The 21,303-nt window shown below is 66.8% G+C and overlaps 2 protein-coding genes across 7 annotated transcripts in view; one reads left to right on the forward strand and one right to left on the reverse strand.

Annotated features, from left to right (window-relative positions):
- Positions 1-4,471, forward strand: part of EMILIN1 (elastin microfibril interfacer 1) — a 27,823-nt gene extending 23,352 nt beyond the window's left edge. The window contains 3 exon segments of the mRNA XM_065590032.1: positions 1,091-1,108; positions 1,552-1,686; positions 3,222-4,471. Of these exon segments, the coding sequence (XP_065446104.1) occupies positions 1,091-1,108; positions 1,552-1,686; positions 3,222-3,658 (590 nt within the window). The 3' untranslated portion in view covers positions 3,659-4,471.
- Positions 3,564-21,303, reverse strand: part of LOC101936799 (cGMP-dependent protein kinase 1-like) — a 72,443-nt gene continuing 54,703 nt past the window's right edge. For 4 of the 6 annotated variants that reach the window (XM_065590035.1, XM_065590034.1, XM_065590036.1 and 1 more), the window contains 10 exons: positions 18,607-18,670; positions 18,020-18,097; positions 17,165-17,253; positions 16,464-16,529; positions 15,508-15,561; positions 14,812-14,856; positions 13,008-13,137; positions 12,744-12,874; positions 12,138-12,227; positions 9,819-10,722 (listed from right to left, as the gene is read on the reverse strand). In XM_065590035.1, the coding sequence (XP_065446107.1) occupies positions 10,020-10,722; positions 12,138-12,227; positions 12,744-12,874; positions 13,008-13,137; positions 14,812-14,856; positions 15,508-15,561; positions 16,464-16,529; positions 17,165-17,253; positions 18,020-18,097; positions 18,607-18,670 (1,450 nt within the window). In that variant the 3' untranslated portion in view covers positions 9,819-10,019. Of the gene's footprint in view, positions 5,390-6,039; positions 6,116-6,493; positions 6,557-6,887; positions 7,005-9,236; positions 10,723-12,137; positions 12,228-12,743; positions 12,875-13,007; positions 13,138-14,811; positions 14,857-15,507; positions 15,562-16,463; positions 16,530-17,164; positions 17,254-18,019; positions 18,098-18,606; positions 18,671-21,303 lie in introns of those variants that run through there. The other 2 variants (XM_065590037.1, XM_065590038.1) reach the window with 2 other exon arrangements.

Genomic DNA, 21,303 nt, shown 5'->3' on the forward strand with positions numbered 1-21,303 from the left:
CAGCTCCCCCCCCGCCCTGCTACCCCCACCCCGGGGCCAGGCACAGCTCCCCCCCCACTACTGCCCAATCCCATGATCAGTTCCCCCCACCCCACTGCACAGCTCCCCCCCCGCCCCGCTACCCCCACCCCGGGGCCAGGCACAGCTCCCCCCCACTACTGCCCAATCCCATGAACAACTCCCTCCTGCCCTGCTCCCCCCCGGCCCACTACCCCCCCCGGGGGCAAGCACAGCCCCCCCCCCACTACTGCCCAATCCCATGAACAGTTCCCCCCACCCCACTGCACAGCTCCCCCCCCGCTCCGCTACCCCCACCCCGGGGCCAGGCACATCTCCCCCCCCACTACTGCCCATCCCATGAACAACTCCCTCCTGCCCTGCTCCCCCCACCCCACTGCACAGCTCCCCCCCGGCCCGCTACCCCCCCCCGGGGGCAAGCACAGTCCCCCCCCACTACTGCCCATCCCATGAACAGTTCCCCCCCACTCCACTGCACAGCTCCCCCCCCGCCCCGCTACCCCCACCCCTCTACCTCCACCCCGGGGCCAGGCACAGCTCCCCCCACTATTGCCCATCCCATGAACAGCTCCCTCCCGCCCTGCTCGCCCCCACCCCACTGCACAGCTCCCCCCTGGCCCTCTACCCCCCCCCCGGGGCAGGCACAGCTCCCACCTACTACTGCCCCCCCCCGCTCCCTCCCCACCCCACTGCACAGCTCCCCACCCGGCCCGCTACCCCCACACCGCTACCCCCCCCCCCGCCGAGCAGGCACAGCTCCCTCCCCACCCTACTACCTCCCACCCCACTGCACAGCTCCCCCCCGCCCCACTACCCCCACCCACTGCACAGCTCCCCCTCTGCCCTGCTACCCCCGGCCCAACTGCACAGCTCCCCCCTGCCCCACTACCCCCCCCCCCCCGGGGCCAAGCACAGCTCCCCCCACCCTACCGCACAGCCGCCCCCCACTACCTCCATCCCACTGCACAGCCACCCCCTCGCCCCGCTACCCCCGGCCCCACCACACAGCTCCCCCTCCGCCCTGCCGAGCCCCAGCGCCCTGCGCTCACCTCTCCTCTCTCTTCTCTTCCAGGGTTCCCTGGCGAGCAAGGTGAGACCGGCTGGGGGGCGGGCAGTGGGCCGGGGATGGGGGACTTGCCCTGCGGCAGGGTCTGCCCTGCACCCCCCAGGAGCTGGCCCCACACGTGGGCAGCGGGGCTCGGCCTCTTGGTGCTAGAATAGGGCTGGCCTGGCTGGGGGGGGATGGGGCTGCCCCCCGTGCAGGGGGAGGGGGCTGTGGAGGAGCTGGGCACATTCTGGGATGGGGCCCCGGGCGCAGGGGGCAGGGAGAGCTGGGGCTGTGACAGGATGGGGGCCCCTGGGCACGGGGGAGGTGGGGGTGGGATGGGGCCCCGGGCACAGGGGGGATGGGATGGGGGCCCGGGCGCAGGGGGGATGGGCGAGGAGCTGGGGGGGACACAGAGCTGCCTGGGGCAGGGAGGAGGCTGGGGGAGGGGTCCTACGGGCACCAGGCTGACCCCATCTCTGTGCCAGGCCCGGTGGGCAAGGCGGACGTGTGGCCCAGAATCGCCTTCTCGGCCGCGCTGACGTCCCGGCACGAGGAGCCCGGAACAATCCCCTTCGACAGGCTGCTGGTGAATGACGGGGACGCCTATGACCCCTACACTGGTGAGCTGCGCCCCCCGGCCAGCCCTCCCATCCACACCCCATGGGGGGAGCTCCCTCTGGCTAGCCCTCCCCCCAGCTAGCCCCCCCATGCCCCACGGGGGGGAGCTCTCCCCGGCCAGCCCTCTACCCCACGGGGGGGAACGCCCCACGGCCAGCCCTCGCCCCCACACCCCACGGGGGAAGCTCCCCACAGCCAGCACACCCCACAGGGGAGCTCCCCATAGCGAGCCCTCCTCCCACAGCAGTGACTGTGTCCACATCACCCCACGCCAGGGTGCCGCCCCTCGGGCTCAGGGGGGGCAGCAGTGGGCCGGGAGGGGGCAGGATTTAGGATTACTGGCAGTGCTGGGCCTCGGGGGCGCCCAGGGCTGGGGGTTGAGCTTGAGGGGGGACCCAGGGCAGGGGTAGCAGGGGCCTGTGCTTTGGAATTGGGGGCACTGGCAGAGCTGTGTGTGGGGAGCGCAGGGCTGGCAGGCGACTGTGGGGCGGGATTGAGGCACTGGCAGAGCTGTATGTGGGGAGCGCAGGGCTGGCAGGGGGCAGTGGGGCGGGATTGGGGCACTGGCAGAGCTGTATGTGGGGCGTTCGGGGCTGGCAGGGGGCTGTGGGGCGGGATTGAGGCACTGGCAGAGCTGTATGTGGGGAGCGCAGGGCTGGCAGGGGGGAGTGGGGCGGGATTGGGGCACTGGCAGAGCTGTATGTGGGGCGTTCGGGGCTGGCAGGGGGCTGTGGGGCGGGATTGAGGCACTGGCAGAGCTGTGTGTGGGGAGCTCAGGGCTGGGCTGGGGTACCAGGGGGCTGTGGGGCGGGATTGGGGGCACTGGCAGAGCTGTGTGTGGGGAGCTCAGGGCTGGCAGGCGGCTGTGGGGCGGGATTGGGGCACTGGCAGAGCTGTATGTGGGGCGTTCAGGGCTGGCAGGGGGCTGTGGGGCGGGATTGAGGCACTGGCAGAGCTGTGTGTGGGGAGCTCAGGGCTGGCAGAGGGCTGTGGGTCAGGATTGGGGCACTGGCAGAGCTGTGTGTGGGGAGCGCAGGGCTGGCTGGGGGCTGTGGGGCAGGATTGGGGCACTGGCAGAGCTGTGTGTGGGGAGCGCAGGGCTGGCTGGGGGCTGTGGGGCAGGATTGGGGCACTGGCAGAGCTGTGTGTGGGGAGCTCAGGGCTGGCAGGGGGCTGTGGGGCGGGATGGGGGCACTGGCAGAGCTGTGTGTGGGGCGCTCGGGGCTGGCAGGGGGCTGTGGGGCGGGATTGGGGCACTGGCAGAGCTGTGTGTGGGGAGCTCAGGGCTGGCAGGGGGCTGTGGGGCGGGATGGGGGCACTGGCAGAGCTGTGTGTGGGGCGCTCGGGGCTGGCAGGGGGCTGTGGGGTGGGATTGGGGCACTGGCAGAGATGTGTGTGGGGAGCCCAGGGCAGGGGTAGCAGGGGCTCATCGCGTGCTCAGCCCCCCGCCCCCAGCCCAGGGGCAGTGCCCTGGGGTGATGGGCCCCCCTGGGGGGACGCTCCCGCCCCACTGATGGGCTGCCACCCCCTCCCCCAGGTATCTTCACGGTGCCCGTGGCTGGGCGTTACTTCGTCAGCGCCGTGCTGACGGGGCACCGGAACGAGCAGCTCGAGGCCGTGCTGTCGCGCTCCAACCAGGGCATCGCCCGCAGCGACTCGGGTGGCTACCAGCCCGAGGGCCTGGAGAACAAGCCAGTGGCCGAGAACCAACCCAACCCTGGCTCCCTGGGCATCTTCAACCTGCTGCTGCAGCTGGAGGCGGGCGAGACGCTCTGCGTGGACCTGGTGACGGGCCGGCTGGCGCACTCTGCCGACGAGCCGCTCACCGTCTTCAGCGCGGTGCTGCTGTACCCGGGCGAGGGGGGGCGAGGTCGGCTAGTCCCTGCCCCCCGGCACAGGGGAGGGGCCGAGCCAGGGCTCCCCAGCCCAGCCTCCGGCGTGTTGCATCCTGCTCCAGCCCTGCCCTCGCCCTAGGGGGTGCAAAGGCCATGACCCATCAGCGCTGGGGGGCAGGGGGATCCGAGGCGCTGCAGGAGACACGGCTCCCTGGCATGGGGGGAAAAGGGGGGCTCAGGCCGGCAGCCCACCCCCACGTGCTGCAGCAGCGGGAGCAGGAGGCAGCGAGAGCCCCGTGGAGCCCAGCCCCCCTCGCCCCCCTGCTCCTGGCTCCCAGCCCCGGGTCCCTCGCGGCTCCCAGCTACCCCCCAGCTGCAGGGGCCCAGGGGGCTCATGACCAAGGCACCCCAGGGGCCGGCCAGGGCCGGGGCCTCAGGCAGACGCGTCTCCTGCAGGCCGGCCAGCTGCTGCGGGGGGCTCCAGGCTGTGACCCCTGCAGGGATACCCCAGCCCTGGGGCCCGGGATCCCCCTCCCTTGAAGACAGGCCCCTCCCCCACCCACATCGACCGGGCACCTCCCTGTTATTTATCATCCTGTCGCGCCCATTCCTGCCCTGCTGCCCACCCTTGGGGCACCCGCCTGCCACGCCCCTCTGCACAGCTCCTGCTCACCAGCTCAGCCCCTCACCGCCCCCAGGCACAGACCCCAGCCGCCCCCACGCCAGGGCCGGAGAGCGCCCGGGGGGCGGCGCCGGGCCCCCTCCCAGCACAGACAGCACCAGAGATGAGCCGGCGGGCGGCACTGCCCGCGCTGGGCCTGGCTGAGGGAGCCATGGGAGGGAGGGGGCCATGAACGGCTCTGCGGGCGGCGGTGCCCCACCCTGGCCCAGGGCCAGCTCTGCCCAGGCATCGATTCCATGTATTAATAAAGAAACGTCACGGTGTTTTGTACCCTGTGGCCCCGCCTCGTTCCTCAGCCCGGGGCCGTGGGCGGCTCCTCACCAGAGCAAGGCGCAGGGCGAGCTGCCCCGGGGGTGCCCGACTCAGCCCCCGGGAGAGGACTGCCAGGCCAGCGCCCAGCCTGCCCTGAGCATGGCGCTGCAGCTGGGGCTCCAGGCGTGGGGTGAACCCCCCCACGGCTGCCCCTCAGTACTGCCAGGGGCAGAGCCACCTTGGGGTGCCCCCACCCACCCGCCAGCGGGGGCCAGGGCAGGGCAGGCGCTGCCGGGCAGAGGCAGCCGGGAGAAGCCACCGTTGCCAGAGCCAGGCGCACGTCAGCGCCACCCGCACATTGGCCCAGGCCAGAGCCCCTGGGCCCTGCGAGCAGCTGCAGCCGCGTCCCCTGCCCGGGCACCGCAGGGGCTCCCTCCCTGCCCACGGGCAGCGCTGCAGAGACCAGGCCCAGGCTGCATGGAGTCATACAGGGGCTTGCAGCGGCTTTATTGCCCACAGCCCAGTGGGGCCAGGCCCAGGGCAGCTCCCACAGCCGGCCCCTGCTGGCCACGCCCCAGGGTGGCCAGCGCGCCCGGCCTGGCAGCCCAGGGGACGAGGATGCTCCCTGCACCCTCATGCAGCCACTTGCAGGAACAGGCCCAGGGCCTCTGCTCCTCACCAGCGGGTCTGCCAGGCTGGGGCCCTGTGCCCAGGAGGGGCCAGCGCAGGGCTCCGTCCTCCCGCGGGCAGGGGGCATGTGCCCAGCTCAGCACCAGGGCAGCGGCCATCAGCAGACCAGCCCCCCACCCCCAGTCCTTGGGGTGCTGCTGGCCTGGGCCCCACGGCCGCTCAGAAATCCTCGTCCCAGCCCGAGAACTCCTCCTCGGCCGGCGTCCAGTCCACCGAGAAGCGCTTGAAGTTGGCGTAGGGCGGGCCCTGTGGAGGGACGGTGTGGGGCTCAGTCTCCTCCAGCTCCCTCCTGCCCCACACGGGGCTCGGCCTGGGTCCTCCCTCCCTGGCTCACCACCCACCCCATGACACCCCCCAGCTCTGGCCCTGCCTGGGGCTCCCGCAGCCGTGGGCTGCTCGGCCTGGACTGCACCCCCGGGGAGGGACCTCCCTCGCCCTGTGTTGCAGGGTCCCTGGCCGGCGTGCGTGGGGGAGGGGGATGCCATGCCAGGGGCCCCCCATCCTGTGGGCAGAGTGATGCACCATGGCATGCTGGGAGATGCGGTGCCCTACGCAGGGCTGGCTCCAGGGTTTTGGCCGCCCCAAGCAGCCAAAACAAACAAAGAAGAAGGCGTGATCGCAATCGCGATCTGCGGCGGCAATTTGGCGGGAGGTCCTTCGCTCCGAGTGGGAGTGAGGGACCGTCTGCTGAATTGCCGCCGAATACCTGGACGTGCCGCCCCTCTCCGGAGCGGCCGCCCCAAGCACCTGCTTGAGAAGCTGGTGCCTGGAGCCGGCCCTGGCCCTATGGAGGCAGAGCATGGCAGCCCCACCCCCACTCCTGCTCCAAGGACTCAGGCGATCGCCCCTCGACACTGGGCAACCAAGCCCAGGGGTGCCCCCCCGCAGCCCCTCACCTGCTTCATCAGCGCCAGGGTAGGAGCATCGACCTGCCGCAGGGCCAGACGCTTCCACTTCACCGAGCCAAACCACCTGGGACCAAGGACAGCGTCAGCGGGGCGGGAGCGCCAGCCACAGGGGGTCCCAGCTGCTCCAGCCCCACCTCTCCCAGCTGGGGAGGGAACCCCCAGCAGGGGGCGCTGTGGGGAGCGGGGCAGGAGGGGGGCCCTGGCTGTGGGGAGTGGGACTGGAGGGAGGCCTTGGCTGTGGGGGGCGGGGCCGGAGGGGGGCCATGGCCGTGGGGAGTGGGGCCGGAGGGGGGAACCGTGGCTGGGGGGGGTGCTGTGGGGAGCGGGGCCAGAGGGGGGCCCTGGCTGTGGGTTGCGGGGACGGAGGGGGGCCCTGGCTGTGGGGTTGGAGGGGGGGCCCTGGCCGTGGGGGGCTCCCCGTCTCCCTTGGCCCCTCTCCTACCTGTGTTTCCTGATGCCGCGGATGCCGGTGCTGGTGTTGCCCAAGCGCTGTCCCGGCCGGAGCCTGCACCAGGGCAGAGAACAGGCTCAGTGCGGCCCCTGTCACTCCTCCCCCCCCCCCCACAACCCACCCAGCCGTGCCCCTGCCCGGCAGGTTCACATGGCACCGGCAGGGGCCCGGAGGAGCCCTTTGCCCACAGCTCAGCAACAGGCTCGCTGGGAGGGCAGGGAGTCTCGAGCCCGGTGCCCCCCTGGCCCTCCTCACCTCCCCCGGGTCAGACCCTGGAGCCCTCTACAGCCGGCCTTGTGGGCTGGCGAGCACCCACCACGCCAACCCTGCAGCCGTGGGCACGCGGCAGTGCCAGGGAGCTGCAGCCCGTGCCCAGTCCACGCACCGGCACAGCTTGGAGACCAGGGAGCAGGCGGCCTCGCTCACGTAGGCCGGGAATGAGAACACCCCATCCAGGATCTTGCTGTAGATCTTCTGGGGCTCGGCGCTGTGGAATGGGGGCCTGGCGAGAGAGGGGGGCATCACGCACCTGGCAGGCTGCTCCCGGGACCCCCCTAAGCTCTCCCCCTCCGCCACCCGGCAGGCAGCTCCCAGGACCCCCCTGGGCTGGGCTGTTCCAGAGGACCCACCCATGGGCCACTCCTGGGACCTGACCCCTGCTACTCAGGTGCGTTAACCCCTGTGGGGCATCTGAGGCTCGGGGTGGGGGTGTGACGTTATGAGTGTAAGATAATAGCTCATTGAAAGGTGACAGGGCCAGTAAGAGTTAATTACTGCCCCAGACTGACCTGACCCATGGCCGAACTGTAGAGACTGGTTAGGAAGATCTGTAAAGGAATAGAGCTTTGAAATGCAAGTCTGCATTGTTAGAGGTAGAAGGGGAGCTGTTTGCTCAGGGCTTGTGATGTAAGCAAACAAGTCTTGTCTATTGCTACAGCTTTGATTCAAAGATCAAAAAGGAATATTAACATGTAGGAAGACACTTGAGGGAAATAGTATTATTGTCTCTATGTCTCTTTGAAGGTTGTGGTAACCTGTATCTGAACTGTTTAATGGATAAATTACCCTGGGCTAATTGCCAGGATGTTTGGGAGAAGGAGAGTTAAGTCTATTGTTTTCTCAGGCCGAAAGGCTGCTGGAAATGTATAAGAACCCTAGAACATGATCCTGCTTCATCTCAGATCTGCTTTGGGTTTCAAGAGGGGGAAACCTTAAGCCACAAGGATTGAGATCCCCAGTCACTGACTGGAGCCACCCTGAATATGGACATTGGACTATAACCTCTGGACTATTTCTAAAAGGACTTTTGGCAACTACAAACTCACCATCTCTGCTATGTATCTGAACCTCAAGAATTGAATTCAAGTCTGTCTGTAGATTGATCTTTTAACCAACTCTCTCTCTTTTCTTTTTTAATAAATTTTAGCTTAGTTAATAAGAATTGGCTGTAGCATGTATTTGGGTAAGATCTAACTTATCATTTGACCTGGGTCTGGGGCTTGGTCCTTTGGGATCAGGAGAACCTTTTTCTTTTACCTTCAAAGAGACATAGAGACAATAATACTATTCCACTCAAGTGTCTTTCTAAATACTAATACTCCTTTTTTGATCTTTGAATCAAAGCTATAGCAATGGACAAGACTTGTTTGCTGATATCACAAGACCTGAGCAAACATCTCCCCTTCTATCTCTAACAATGCCGGCTGCATTTCAAAGCTCTATTCCTTTACAGATCTTCCTAACCAGTTTCTACAGTTCGGCCATGGATTAGGTCACTCCGTGAGGTAATTAACTCTTTCTGGCCCTGTCACCTTCCAATGAAATATTATATCACACTCCTAACGTCACACTGCCCTGCTCTAAGCAATTTGTCCTGAATTGATATTTTCAGTTGTGTCCTTCCAAAGGCAGCATTGTTACAGGGTGTGACGAACTGGGACTGTTCTTAATGTGGTCTTTGAATGCTGGGTGGGGAGTGTTGGCCTGGGAAGGCAGGGGAGTGTGGCTAGGACGGTCTGCATTGGGGGATGGGAGACTGGCCTTGAGGGAAGATACCTGAGCATGTAACATGAGAACCCAGGAGGGGGCTGGGCCAGGTGAGATCTTTGCCCGGGAAACTGGACAAAGGCTGGGGGAGGAGATGCTGGGGAGAGTGAGAGTTTCAGGAGCTGGCTGGTGTAATGGAGGGGAGCCCAGACGGGGCTCTGACCCCCCAATGGGGCTGTGGTGCCCTGGGACCCCAAGATGGACCAAACTGGGGGGGGGTCTTGTTGTCTGTACCTGCAAGACCTGTCTTGGACTGTGTTCCTGTCGTCTAAATAAACCTTCTGCTTTACTGGCTGGCTGAGAGTCATGGAGAATTGCAGGAAGCCGGGGGTGCAGGCCCTTGTGTCCCCCCACACTCTGTGACACAGGGGGGCAGGAGGTGACCCCCAGGGGGCACTGCAGGTGTCGCAGGCACAGGTGGGGGAGGGGCTGACCCCCGGGGGGTACCACAGGCCGTCCCAGGCAATGGTGGGGGAGGGGCTGATCCCGGGGGGGTACTGCGGGGGGGTCTCAGGCACAGGTGGGTGAGGGGCTGACCCCTGGGGGGTACCACGAGCATCCCAGGCACAGGTAGGGGCAGGGGCTGACCCCTACAGGGGTCCCAGGCACAGATGGGGGCAGGGGCTGACCCCCTGGGGGCACCGCGGGGATCCCAGGCAGGGGCGGGGCGGCTCGCGGGGTCCCTCACCGGCCCACCAGCATCTCAAAGATGAGGATGCCCATCATCCAGAAGTCGACGGCGAAGTCATGGCCCTCGTGCCGCAGGATCTCAGGTGCCAGGTACTCGGGCGTGCCACAGAACGAGTAGGTCTTCTCCCCCCGCGCCAGCTCCTTGGCAAAGCCAAAATCCACCTGCCAACAGGTGGGCCATGAGCAGAGCCCCACCCCCGCCAGGCCGGCCAGGCCTAGAGACCTGGGCTGGGGGTCGCTGCCCTGGCTGGGTGGGGTGATAAAGCGTTAAGGGACTGCTCGAAATGGACCCAGCTCAGCAAGGGGGCAGACAGGCCATGCCAGCTCTCTGACTCGGGGATTTCCCCCCGCCGGGGGGATGGGAAGGGACCCCCCGAGACAACAAGGCCTGGGAGGTGGGAGGGGGACCCAAGGGGTCTCTGCAGGAAGCTGGGGGCCAGAGGCCCAGAGGCTGCGTGGCTCACCCTGGGGGAAGAGTGAGACCCGGTGGGGGCTGGCCCACTGAAGGGCCCCTCCCAGAGACTGTTCCCAGGCTGGGGCCATAGCCCGGCCCTGTAGATCCCTGACAGAAGGTCTTTCGCTTCCCTGAATCCTGCTCCTCTTAGGCCTCCATGCTGTCATGTGGCAGGGAGTTCCACAGGTTAGTGCCATGCACGAAGGGCACTTCCTTTGACCACAGCTCCATCTGGCACCTTTCCAATTCAGCAGCCATCCCTGGCTCTGCTCTCGGGGGAGGGGGGGAATAGCATTAGCCCCCTATTGCCCCGTCTCTTCCTCATGCTCAACAGGTGCAGACCTGTTCCCCTCGCCTACCTCTTATCTCCCTCCTGCCCAGCCAAGACACCCCGTCCTGCTCGCTGCCCTGGCACCAGGTGCCCGACCAGAGCCTGGCGAGGGGCCCACGGGGCTGGGCAGCGCTTGGGGACTGTTCCTGTTGCTCGCAGTCCATGCACGGCCTAGCACCTGTTTGCTGCTCCGGCCACCGCGCAGGGAGCCGAGGTCCCATGGACTGGCACAGTGCCACCCAGCTCCCCCCGACCCCGGCAGGAGGGCACAGCGCAGGCCCTGGGGACAGGGATGGCATGACTGGCCCAGGAGCCCTACCTCTGCTTTGGCAGCATCCAGCCCTCCCTGGCACCCATCCGGCTGGGAACGGGGCCTCCCTGCACTCCGGGTCCTGCCCTTCACCCCACCAGGCCAGGGGCCTTCCACCAAGAGCCTCCGGGAGGGGCCGTGCCCCAGGCCTCTCCCCAGTGCCAGGAAGACCGGGGCCGACCCGGGCAGCTCCCCCGCTAGAGCCCCACTGGCTGCTCCGGGGCCTGCCGGCCCTGCCCCCAGGTACCAGTTTGATGTAGCCCCACTTGTCCAGCATCAGGTTCTCGGGCTTGAGGTCCCGGTAGATGATCCCGTTGCCGTGCAGGTAGTCGAGTGCCTCAACCACGCACGCTGAGCAGAACACGGCCACCTCCTCCTCGAAGCAGCGCCTGGGGGGCATGACGGCTCAGTGCCCACACGTCCGCCCTGTGCCCATGGCCGGCACGGCCCCCGCAGGCACAGCCCCCGGCCTGACCCCTTCCTATCCTCCAGCCGCCCCACTACTGCCCCGCCCACGCCACCTGCCAGCCCGGCACACGGCAACCCTGCCTGTGCCACCAGTCAACACCGCCCCCCGCCCTCCAACAACCCCACTACGGTCCCGCCCACCCCCAGCAATCCCAGCACGGCCCCACCCGCCCCCAGCAATCCCACCAGCCCCACCCGCCCCCAGCAATCCCAGCACAGCCCTGCCCACCCCCAGCAATCCCACCAGCCCCGCCCGCCCCCAGCAATCCCAGCACGGCCCCGCCCGCCCCCAGCAATCCCACCAGCCCCACCCGCCCCCAGCAATCCCAGCACGGCCCCGCCCGCCCCCAGCAATCCCACCAGCCCCGCCCGCCCCAGCAATCCCAGCACGGCCCCGCCCGCCCCCAGCAATCCCACCAGCCCCGCCCGCCCCCAGCAATCCAGCACGGCCCCGCCTGCCCCCAGCAATCCCAGCACGGCCCCGCCCACCCCCAGCAATCCCACCAGCCCCGCCCGCCCCCAGCAATCACACCAGCCCTGCCCGCCCCCAGCAATCCAGCACGGCCCCGCCCGCCCCCAGCAATCCCACCAGCCCTGCCCGCCCCCAGCAATCCCAGCACGGCCCCGCCCGCCCCCAGCAATCCCAGCACGGTCCCGCCCACCCCCAGCAATCCCACCAGCCCTGCCCGCGCCAACTGCCATCCCACCAGCCCTGCCCGCCCCCAGCAATCCCAGCACGGCCCCGCCCACCCCCAGCAATCCCACCAGCCCCGCCCGCCCCCAGCAATCCCACCAGCCCCGCCCGCCCCCAGCAATCCCAGCACGGCCCCGCCCACCCCCAGCAATCCACCAGCCCCGCCCGCCCCCAGCAATCCCAGCATGGCCCCGCCCACCCCCAGCAATCCCACCAGCCCTGCCCGCCCCCAGCAATCCCAGCACGGCCCCGCCCACCCCCAGCAATCCCACCAGCCCCGCCCGCCCCCAGCAATCCCACCAACCCCGCCCGCCCCCAGCAATCCCAGCACGGCCCCGCCCGCCCCCAGCAATCCCACCACCCCGCCCGCCCCCAGCAATCCCAGCACGGCCCCGCCCACCCCCAGCAATCCCACCAGCCCTGCCCGCCCCCAGCAATCCCAGCACGGCCCCGCCCCCAGCAATCCCACCACTACCCCACCCACCCCCAACAACCCCGCTATGGCCCCGCCTGCGCCACCTGCCAACCCGCTGCCCACCCATCCTACACCCGCACCAGCCCCCGTCTGCCACAGCCTCACCCGCGCTGCCACCAGCACCCCCCCCACGCCGTCCCCCCGCTCCGCGTGCCCCAGCTCCGTACACCTCACGCAGCTTCGTCCACAGCTCGCCCCCCTGGCAGAACTCCAGCAGCATGTAGACGTACTGGCTGTCCCTGAAGGTGCCAAAGAGCCTAGGGGAGAGGGTGAGAAGGGGTTAAACTGGAGCCTCCGACCCCCTCCCCGCCACAGCATCCTGACAATGCTCCCCAGCACCCCCACCAGCGCCCCCAACTCCTGGGGACAGCCCCCCCCAAGCAACCCCACCAGCGCCCCCCACTCCTGGGGGCAGCCCCCCAGCACCCCCACCAGCGCCCCCCACTCCCAAGGGCAGCCCCCCAGCACCCCCACCAGTGCCCCCCCACTCCTGGGGGCAGCCCCCCAGCACCCCCCCCAGCGCCCTCCACTCCCAAGGGCAGCCCCCCAGCACCCCCACCAGTGCCCCCCCACTCCTGGGGACAGTCCCCCCCCAAGCAACCCCACCAGTGCCCCCCCACTCCTGGGGGCAGCCCCCCAGCACCCCCACCAGTGCCCCCCCAACTCCTGGGGACAGCCCCCCCCCAGCAACCCCACCAGTGCCCCTCCGCCCGGGGGCACCACTGCACTCGCTGCCCCCTGTGCTCTGCCCCCAGCCCAGGGGCGGCGCCTACCCCACGATGAAGGGGCAGCGGCTCCGCTCCAGCACCCGCTTCTCGGTGCGCACGTGCTCCTGCTGCCGCCTCCGCACCACGTGCTCCTTGCGGATCCGCTTGAGGGCAAAGAGCAGCCCCCGCCCGCGCACCTGGGGGGAACAGGGCGTCAGGGGCCTCGCAGGGCCCGGGGTCTCCCCCCCAGGCTGGGGGGTGAGGGCTCGGCACGCCCGCAGCTCTGCCCCCCAGGACTGGTGCTTGGCGGGAGGGGCTGCTTGGTCTCACCAGCTCAACTCTGCCAAAGCCGCCGGTGCCCAGGACCACAGGGAGGCCCTGGTGCTGCCCGTCCTCGTAGCGCACGGCCGCCAGGTCCTGGAGCCGCAGAGGGGCCGGGGTGGTCTCGGGGCACGGGGCGCTGTGGGGGAGCGACCCACGGTGAGAGGCTGGACACACGGACGGCACCCGCCCCGCCATGACCCCACCCCAGCCTGACCCGGCGGGTCCCGCTCACACACCCCCTGCCCCAGGGCCTGGGGAGAGACCCCCACCTGCTGCCTCCGGGCAAAGGGCAGTAGGGCCCGATGAGAACCAGAACTGGCCCCGACGCACAACGTGCTCCACGCCAGGCCCAGCCGGGCCCCCAGCTCCGGCCTGCCCCCCCACGGCTGTGACCCCGCAGTCACTACCTCCCCCCACGGCTGTTACCCCACCCAGCCACTACCTCCCCCCACAGCTGTGACCTCCACCCTGCCATGGTTGTGACCCCCTCAGCCACTACCTTGGGGGGGGGAGTCAAGTTTGGGAAACAAAGGATTCCCGCCTACAGGACTCCTCCTCGCCATGGCCTGTCTGCCCAAGAAGACAGACTGCTGAAGGGAAGGCAGGGGGAGTCCAGACTGAGACGGGTCCAGTCTGAAAAGGAATAACTGGAACTCGGAACCACAGTAACTTTGCAACCTGCCTGCAATGACATCCAGGGGGAGAAATGTCTTAGTCTGCGGGTTTGTTTTCATTTGCTTGGTAATCTGCGTTGTTCTGTGTTACCCCTTTCACCACTGAAACGCTGACCCTTATAGTTAATACCATTTGTTTCTGTAATTTCTAGCAGGGGGTGGGGTGGGGAAGAAGTGTGCACACCTCTCTCCACACTGAGGGAGGGGCCGCGTTTGGGTTTGTCCCCCTAAAAGGAGTGAGCACCCGAGCGCTGGAGCGGAGTCTGCCCAGAGCTGACCTGCAGCTGGGGGTGGCCCTGCCTGTGTGCCGAGGAGCTTTTCCAGGCGAGTCTCATCTTATGCTGGGGTTACGTTCCGCTGTCAGCGCGTAAAGCGAAAATCGCGTAGAGTCAAAATTCCACTGAGCGTAATGGCGGGCGGAATCGCTCGCACTACAGGTACAGTATTTCAATTGTTATTTTTCTCTTTTGTTGTTGTTGGTTTTGCCGAGCGCGCAAAGCTGAATTTGCGCATGTTAAATGCGCACAAGATGAGACTTGCCTGTACTAGCCTGTCCCAGCAAGCCAGGTGAAGGGGGCCCAGGCTGGCAGGACAGGCAGACTCGGGGGAGCTCAGCACATCGGGGGGCGTCCCAAGGGGCCCAACCCGTCACACAGGGGTTCAGAGAAGCTGACCTGTGAGGAAGGGTCACACAGCCGGGGCCTGTTTGGTGTTGAGAGAAGGGGCTGAGGGGGGACCTGAGAACACTCTGCAGAGCTGCTCAGGGCTGTTCTACATGGGGGGAGGGTGGGAAATCACTTGTTCTCCACGTCCCTGGCAGGTAGGACGAGAAGCAATGGGAGGGAGACTGAGGTTAGCGCCTAGGAAGACCTGTCCAGCGGCTGGGGAGTGAAGGTGGGGACCCGCTCCTGAGGGAGGCTGTGGGATCCCACGTTGGACAAACCCCTGTCAGGGCTGGTCCAGGTACACCCGGCCCTGCCTCAGCGCGGGGGGCTGGACATGGTGCCCTCGCGAGGTCCCTTCCAGCCCCACCCTTCTGACTCTCTGAGAGCCAGAGCCAGGGAGACCCGGGCGGAGGGGGAAGGATCCCTCGAGGGCCGGCTGGGTCTGGGCAGGGCCCCGGGGCCGGGACTCACCGTCCAGGCTCAGGAAGGGAGGGAACCTCCAGCACGGCCACATCTCTGGCAGGGAGAGAACGAACCGATCAGCGGGTCAGTCCCCCGGGACCAGGACAGGAGCCTCTCTGCCACTGCGTGGCACCCGCCCCCTGGCATCCCCTGCCACCCACCTCCCCATGGCACCCACCCCTGCCACCTGCCCCCATGGTCCCCTTCCTCCCTACCTCCCCATGGCACCCATCTTACAGCCCCCTGCCACCCACCTTCCCATGGCACCCACCTCACGGCCCCTGCTCCTGCATGGCATCTGCCTCATAGCCCACTGCCACCCTGTCACTGCGCAGCACCCGCCTCATGGCCCCCTACCACCCTGCCACTGCATGGCACCCACCCCCTGGCATCCCTTGCCACCCACTGCCCCATAGCACCCACCTCATGGCCCCCTGCCACCCACCTCCCCATGGCATCCGCCTTATAGCCCCTGCCCCCCTGCCAGTGCACAGCACCTGCCCCCTGGCATCCCCTGCCACCCACCTCCCCCGGGCACCCACCCCTGCCACCTGCCCCCATGGTCCCCCTCCCCATGGCACCCACCCCCCCATGGCAGCCGCCCCCCATGGTCCTGGCTGGGCCTCGCGGCATGGGGCTGCCCTGGCCCCATGGAGAGGCAGTGTGAGCAGGACCCCCCCTCCCCGTCCCCACGGAGACACTCACGGCTCCGAGAGCTGCCTGGGCGTGGGGCAGAAGGGGCAGATCTCCTGGAAGTCTCTGTGGGGAGGGAGGAGACGGGAGGCGTTGGCAGGACCGGCGGAGGGACCCAGCCCCCAGAACAGCCTCTGCCCACGGGAGCCAAGGCACAGCGCAGCCCCTGACCCAGAGACACGGGGAGGGAGGAGCAGAGACAAAGAGACTTGGCCAGGCTCACATAGCAAATCAGTGGCAGCACCGGGGAGAGAACCCAGGAGTCCTGGCTCCCAGCCCTCCCTGCTCTAACCCACCAGCTCCCACACCCCTCCCACAGCTGGGGAGAGAACCCAGGAGTCCTGGCTCCCAGCCCCCCCTGCTCTAACCCACCAGTCCCCACTCCCCTCCCACAGCTGGGGAGAGAACCCAGGAGTCCTGGCTCCCAGCCCCCCCTGCTCTAACCCACCAGTCCCCACTCCCCTCCCACAGCTGGGGAGAGAACCCAGGAGTCCTGGCTCCCAGCCCGCCCTGCTCTAACCCACCAGTCCCCACTCCCCACCCAGAGCCAGGGAGAGAACCCAAGAGTCCTGGCTCCCAGACCCCCCTGCTCTAACCCACCAGCCCCCACTCCCCTCCCAGCGCCGGGGAGAGAACCTAGGAGTCCTGGCTCCCAGCCCCCCCTGCTCTAACCCACCAGTCCCCACTCCCCACCCAGAGTCAGGGAGAGAACCCAGGAGTCCTGGCTTCCAGCCCCACCTGCTGTAACCCACCAGCCCCCACTCCCCTCCCAGAGAACCCAGGAGTCCTGGCTCCCCTACTCTGGCTCCAGGTACTCTGCCTGGCCGGCCTGTGGAGGAAGGGGGGCGGAGCCAGCCCTGGGCACCGCATGCCATGGCCGTGGCGCCATCGGGCAGGGCTTGAAGTCAAGTCCCCTCTCCCCACGGTGCCCCCTAGCGTGGGGCTCCCGCCCCCTGGGGCGGACTCACTCCTTGGTGACGGTGATGCAGGCGACCTCCCCGTGCGCCCGGCAGGTGGCTGTCCGGCGGATGTTGCTGCAGAGAGGAGAGAGGCCATGAGGCAGGCTGGGGGGCTGTGCAGTGCGGGGTGGGGACAGGAGACTTGGCATCTCTACTGGGACGGGGAGCCAGGGACTGGGGGTTTGCGCCCCGGGTGTGGGCTGGGAGTGTCCGTCTGGGGGCGGGGAGCAGAAACACTGGGGGGCAAGTACCGGGGAGCCCGCCTGCGCTGGGGGGGTGACAGGGGTGGGGAGAGCGCCGGGGAGAGTGCACATCTGGCTGCAAGTGCCCACGTGGGCCCCGCAGTGTGTGCGTGTGCATGCGTGTATGTGCCGGACCCCGCAGTGTTTGTGTGTGTGTGTTGCACGTCCGGCTGCAAGCGCCCGCATGAGCCCCCACGGTGTGTGTGCGTGTGTGTGTGTGTGTGCCGGTCCCTGCGGGGTGTGTGCCGGTCCCCACAGGGTGTGTGGGAGTGTGTGGGGGTGTGTGTGTATGTGCACACGCGTGTGTGTGCCGGGCCCTGTGGGATGTGTGTGTGAGTGAGTGTGTGTGCCGGGCCCCACAGTGTGTGTGTGCGTTGCATGTCTGGCTGCAAGTGCCCGCATGGGCCCCTGCTGTGCGCGTACCAGGGCCGGCTGGGCGGGGCCGAGGGGCTCCCGGGCGGCACCTACCGCAGCAGCGACAGCTCCCCGAAGTGCTCGCCGGCTCGCAGCACCCGGATCTGCTCCTCCCGCCCGTGCATGCGCCTGCTGACCCGAACCTGCAGGGAGATGGGGGCTGGGGCATCGCTCCTGGGGGGCTGGAGGGGCAGGGGGCCCTGGGCTGGCAGAGGAGCCCAGTTTTGGGGGGGCAGGGGGCTCCTGGGCTGGCAGAGGAGCCTAGTTCGGGGGGGGGGCTGGAGGGGCGGGGGGCCCCTGGGCTGGCAGAGGAGCCTAGTTCGGGGGGGGGCTGGAGGGGGCAGGGGGCCCAGGGCACAGCAGGGCAGGGGACTGGTACTGTTTACACCTGGGCTCTCTGACGGGCGCAGCACCCTGACCCCCAGGCTCCCCAGAGTCACCTACCAGCCCCCAAAGTGCCCCTGCTCCCCTGTGGCCGTGGAGCCAGGGGTGGGCTCTGGGCTGTTGGGGGGGGGAGCGGGTGGGGGGGTGGTGCAGGGCACATCGGGCTGCCCCGCTGGCTCCCCCGGAGGAAGGTGTGAGCGCGAGCTGCCCGGGCTGGCTGCATGGAGGGGCTGCTGGGAGACAAGGCCCTGGGCTCATTAGCCCAGCTGAGCGGGGAACCGAACCCAGGCGTCCTGAGTGCCAGGTGGGGGCTGCAGCCCCTGCCCTGCTTCCCAAGAACCCTGGGAGGGGGTGAACTGTTGCCCCAACAGGGGGGGGGGAAGGGGAGGGGTTGTGCCCCGGCAGGGAGGGGCGGGGTCGTGCCCCGGCAGGGCAGGGGAGGGAGGGGTAGTGCCCCAGGTGGGGGAGGGGTCATGCCCCGGCAGGGCAGGGGAGGGGTCGTGCCCCCAGCCAGGCTGGACCCACCTCTCCTCTCAGGATGATGTAGAAGTTATTCCCCTCGTCCCCTTCGCGAACAATCACTTCATCATGAGCGAATGTGCACTGCAGGACAGACACATGGACAGACCCGTCACTGCAGGACGGACACGCGGACAGGCCTGTCACTGCAGGACGGACACGCGGACAGGCCCGGCCCCGCAGGATGGACACATGGACAGACCCGTCACTGCAGGACGGACACATGGACAGACCCGTCACTGCAGGATGGACACGCGGACAGGCCTGGCACCACAAGGTGGGACAGATGCCCTGGCGACCCAGGGAGAGGCACTCAGGGATTTACCCAGCCCTGTGCCAGGGCACGGGGTCCTCGACCTGTGCCCCCCTCGGCCCAGGCGTGTCGCCAGCCCCAGGGCCCAGCATGGAACCAGTGCAGCCTCGCGTGTGCCAGTTCCTGACCCTTGGCCCAGCCCCCAGCCAGGGCTGGGACCAGCCGTCCCTGTGTGCCGCTCCCGGGGCGTGGAGGCACTGTCAGTGCCATGGGGCAGCCCCATCCCTAGACGCGAGGGAGCCCGTGGGGCCCGTGGGACTGCGCAGCCCCCGGCTCCTACCTCCTCCATGGAGTCCAGCAGCTTGGAGAGCTGAGCGTCCGCCAGGCCCTGCAGCGATGGCGCCCTGGGGAGAAGAGCGGGGCCATGTCAGCACACTGGCCCGCCCGGCACCCAGCCCGGGGACTGGCACCCACCACCAATAGCACCCACGCTGCCAATGGCACCCAGCCCGGGGACTGGCACCCACTGACCCGCCCGGCACCCAGCCCGGGGACTGGCACCCACTGACCCGCCCGGCACCCAGCCCGGGGACTGGCACCCACTGACCCGCCCGGCACCCAGCCCGGGGACAGGCACCCACTGCCAATAGCACCCACGCTGCCAACGGCACCCAGCCCGGGGACTGGCACCCACCACCAACGGCACCCATGCTGCCAACGGCATCCAGCCAGGGGACCAGTACCCGCCGCCAATGGCACCCAGCCCAGGGACCAGCACCCGCCACCAACGGCACCCAGCCCGGGGGACTCAGCGCCCTGCCAATGGGACCCAGGCCCAAGTGGGGTTCCAGAAGGATACAAGCGTGACGGAGGCAGCCATAGGCGTGGGAACTAGGGATGCAGCACCCCCAATATTACGCAGGGCTTTGCTCCCAGCCCCAGCTGCTGTTCCCATGCCAGGCTGTTCCCGCCCCCAGCTGTGGCCCCAGCCTCAGCCCCTTTACCCCGTCCACGTTCTCCCCACCGGAGCCATGGCCCAGCTCCCAGCCCCAGGTCTACGGGGCAGTTGGGGGTGCAGACAGGGGTAAGGGGAGACGCAGCTGCAGCACACCCACTCTAAAAGTGTTCCAGCAGGACGTCCTCACGACCTGGTTCCCCACTGATGGAGTTGGTGGGAGCTGGAGCTGAGAGTGAAGGAACTTTGGCTGGAGGAACAGAGGCTGGCAGCCCATGAGATGCAGCGAAAACATGAGGAAGAAGCACGAGAGGCAGCGAAAGTGTGAATGGGGGCTGGAGAAGCCGAGGGCGAGAGGATCCACCGAGGGTACAATGGGGAAAGGCCCCAGGATGCCGGTTCTAGGGGAGCCTAGATCCCAAATTGTTGCCCAGTTGGAGGAGGGATATCGGGTCCTACCTCACTGCCTTTGAGAAGGCCTGCGATCGAACCAGGCTGACCCCGCAGGCCGGCTCCGCGTCTCACCCCCTTGCTCGGTCCCAGAGCAGCACCGATACTGGGGACTAGGAACCGTTCAACCAGGCTCCACTGCTCAAGTCTGAATGGGCACCTGAGGCTCATGGGAACAGGTTTTGGGGTGTGCAGAAGACCCTGGGGGTGACCTACATGGAAGTCCCCGGTCCCCCCCACTGGGAGGATCTCCCCACAAGTGGGTAGGGGAGGGGTCACTGAGCTGGAGGATTTGTATAAGAACATAAGAACGGCCAGACTGGGTCAGACCACAGGTCCATCTAGCCCAGTATCCGGTCTGCCGACAGCGGCCAATGCCAGGTGCCCCAGAGGGAGTGAACAGAGCAGGGAATCAGCCAGTGATCCATCCCCTGTCGCCCATTCCCAGTTTCTGGCAAACAGAGGCTAGAGACACCATCCCTGTCCATCCTGGCTAATAGCCACTGATCGACCTATCCTCCAGGAATTTATCTAGTTTGTTTTTGAACCGTGTTATAGTCTTGGCCTTCACAACATCCCCTGGCAAAGAGTTCCACAGGTTGACTGTGCGTTGTGTGCTTCCTTTTGTTTGTTTTAAACCTGCTGCCTAGTAATTTCATTTGGTGACCCCTAGTTCTTGTGTTATGTCAAGGAGTAAATAACACTTCCTTATTTACTGTCTCCACACCAGTCATGATTTTATAGACCTCTATCATATCCCCCCTTAGCCGTCTCTTTTCCAACCTGAACAATCCCAGTATTATTAATCTCTCCTCATACGGAAGCTGTTCCAGACCCCTAATAATTTTTGTTGCCCTTTTCTGAACCTTTTCCAATTCCAATAGATCTTTTTTGAGATGGGGCGACCACATCTGCACACAGTATTCAAGATGTGGACGTACCATGGATTTATACAGAGACAATATGATATTTTCTGTCTCATTCTCTATCCCTTTCTTAATGATTCCCAGCATTCTGTTGAACCTCTAAAAAGGTCCCATGCAGCTTTCAGGGATTTCACTTTTGGTGCTGTAGCTTTTCATTTCTGGTTAACTAACCTCCTCATTTTTGTGTAGTTCCCCTTTCTGAAATTAAACGCTACCGTGTTGGGCTGCTGGGGTGTTTTCCCCACCTCAGGGATGTTAAATTTAATTACATTATAGTCACTATTACTGAGTGCTCCAGCTATAGTCACCCGTTGGACCTGATCCTGTGCTCCATTTAGGAGTAAATCAAGAATTGCCTCTCCCCTTGTGGGTTCCAAGACTAGTTGCTCCAAGAAGCCGTCATTTAAGGTGTCAAGAAACTTTATCTCTGCATCCCGTCCTGAGGTGACATGTATCCAGTCTATATGGGGATAGTTGGGCTGGGTCGGAACAACTCCAGGAGATGTGTCCCTACGAGCCTAGACCGTGGGTCGTGGACAGGAAGCCGAAGGGGCTGTGCCGAGCAGGCCGGTGGGCAGATCACTTTGGGGACACTCGGTCTGGGGGTGGAGAGACCCAAAGGGGACTGGCCTAAGCCTGGGTGCTGGGAGAGGGACCGTGAGGCTGCCCCAGAAGTGGGACTGGGGTAAACCCAAATGGGGGGAGC

This window comes from Chrysemys picta, chromosome 3, assembly GCF_011386835.1.
Source record: "Chrysemys picta bellii isolate R12L10 chromosome 3, ASM1138683v2, whole genome shotgun sequence".
Taxonomy (NCBI): Eukaryota; Metazoa; Chordata; order Testudines; family Emydidae; genus Chrysemys; species Chrysemys picta.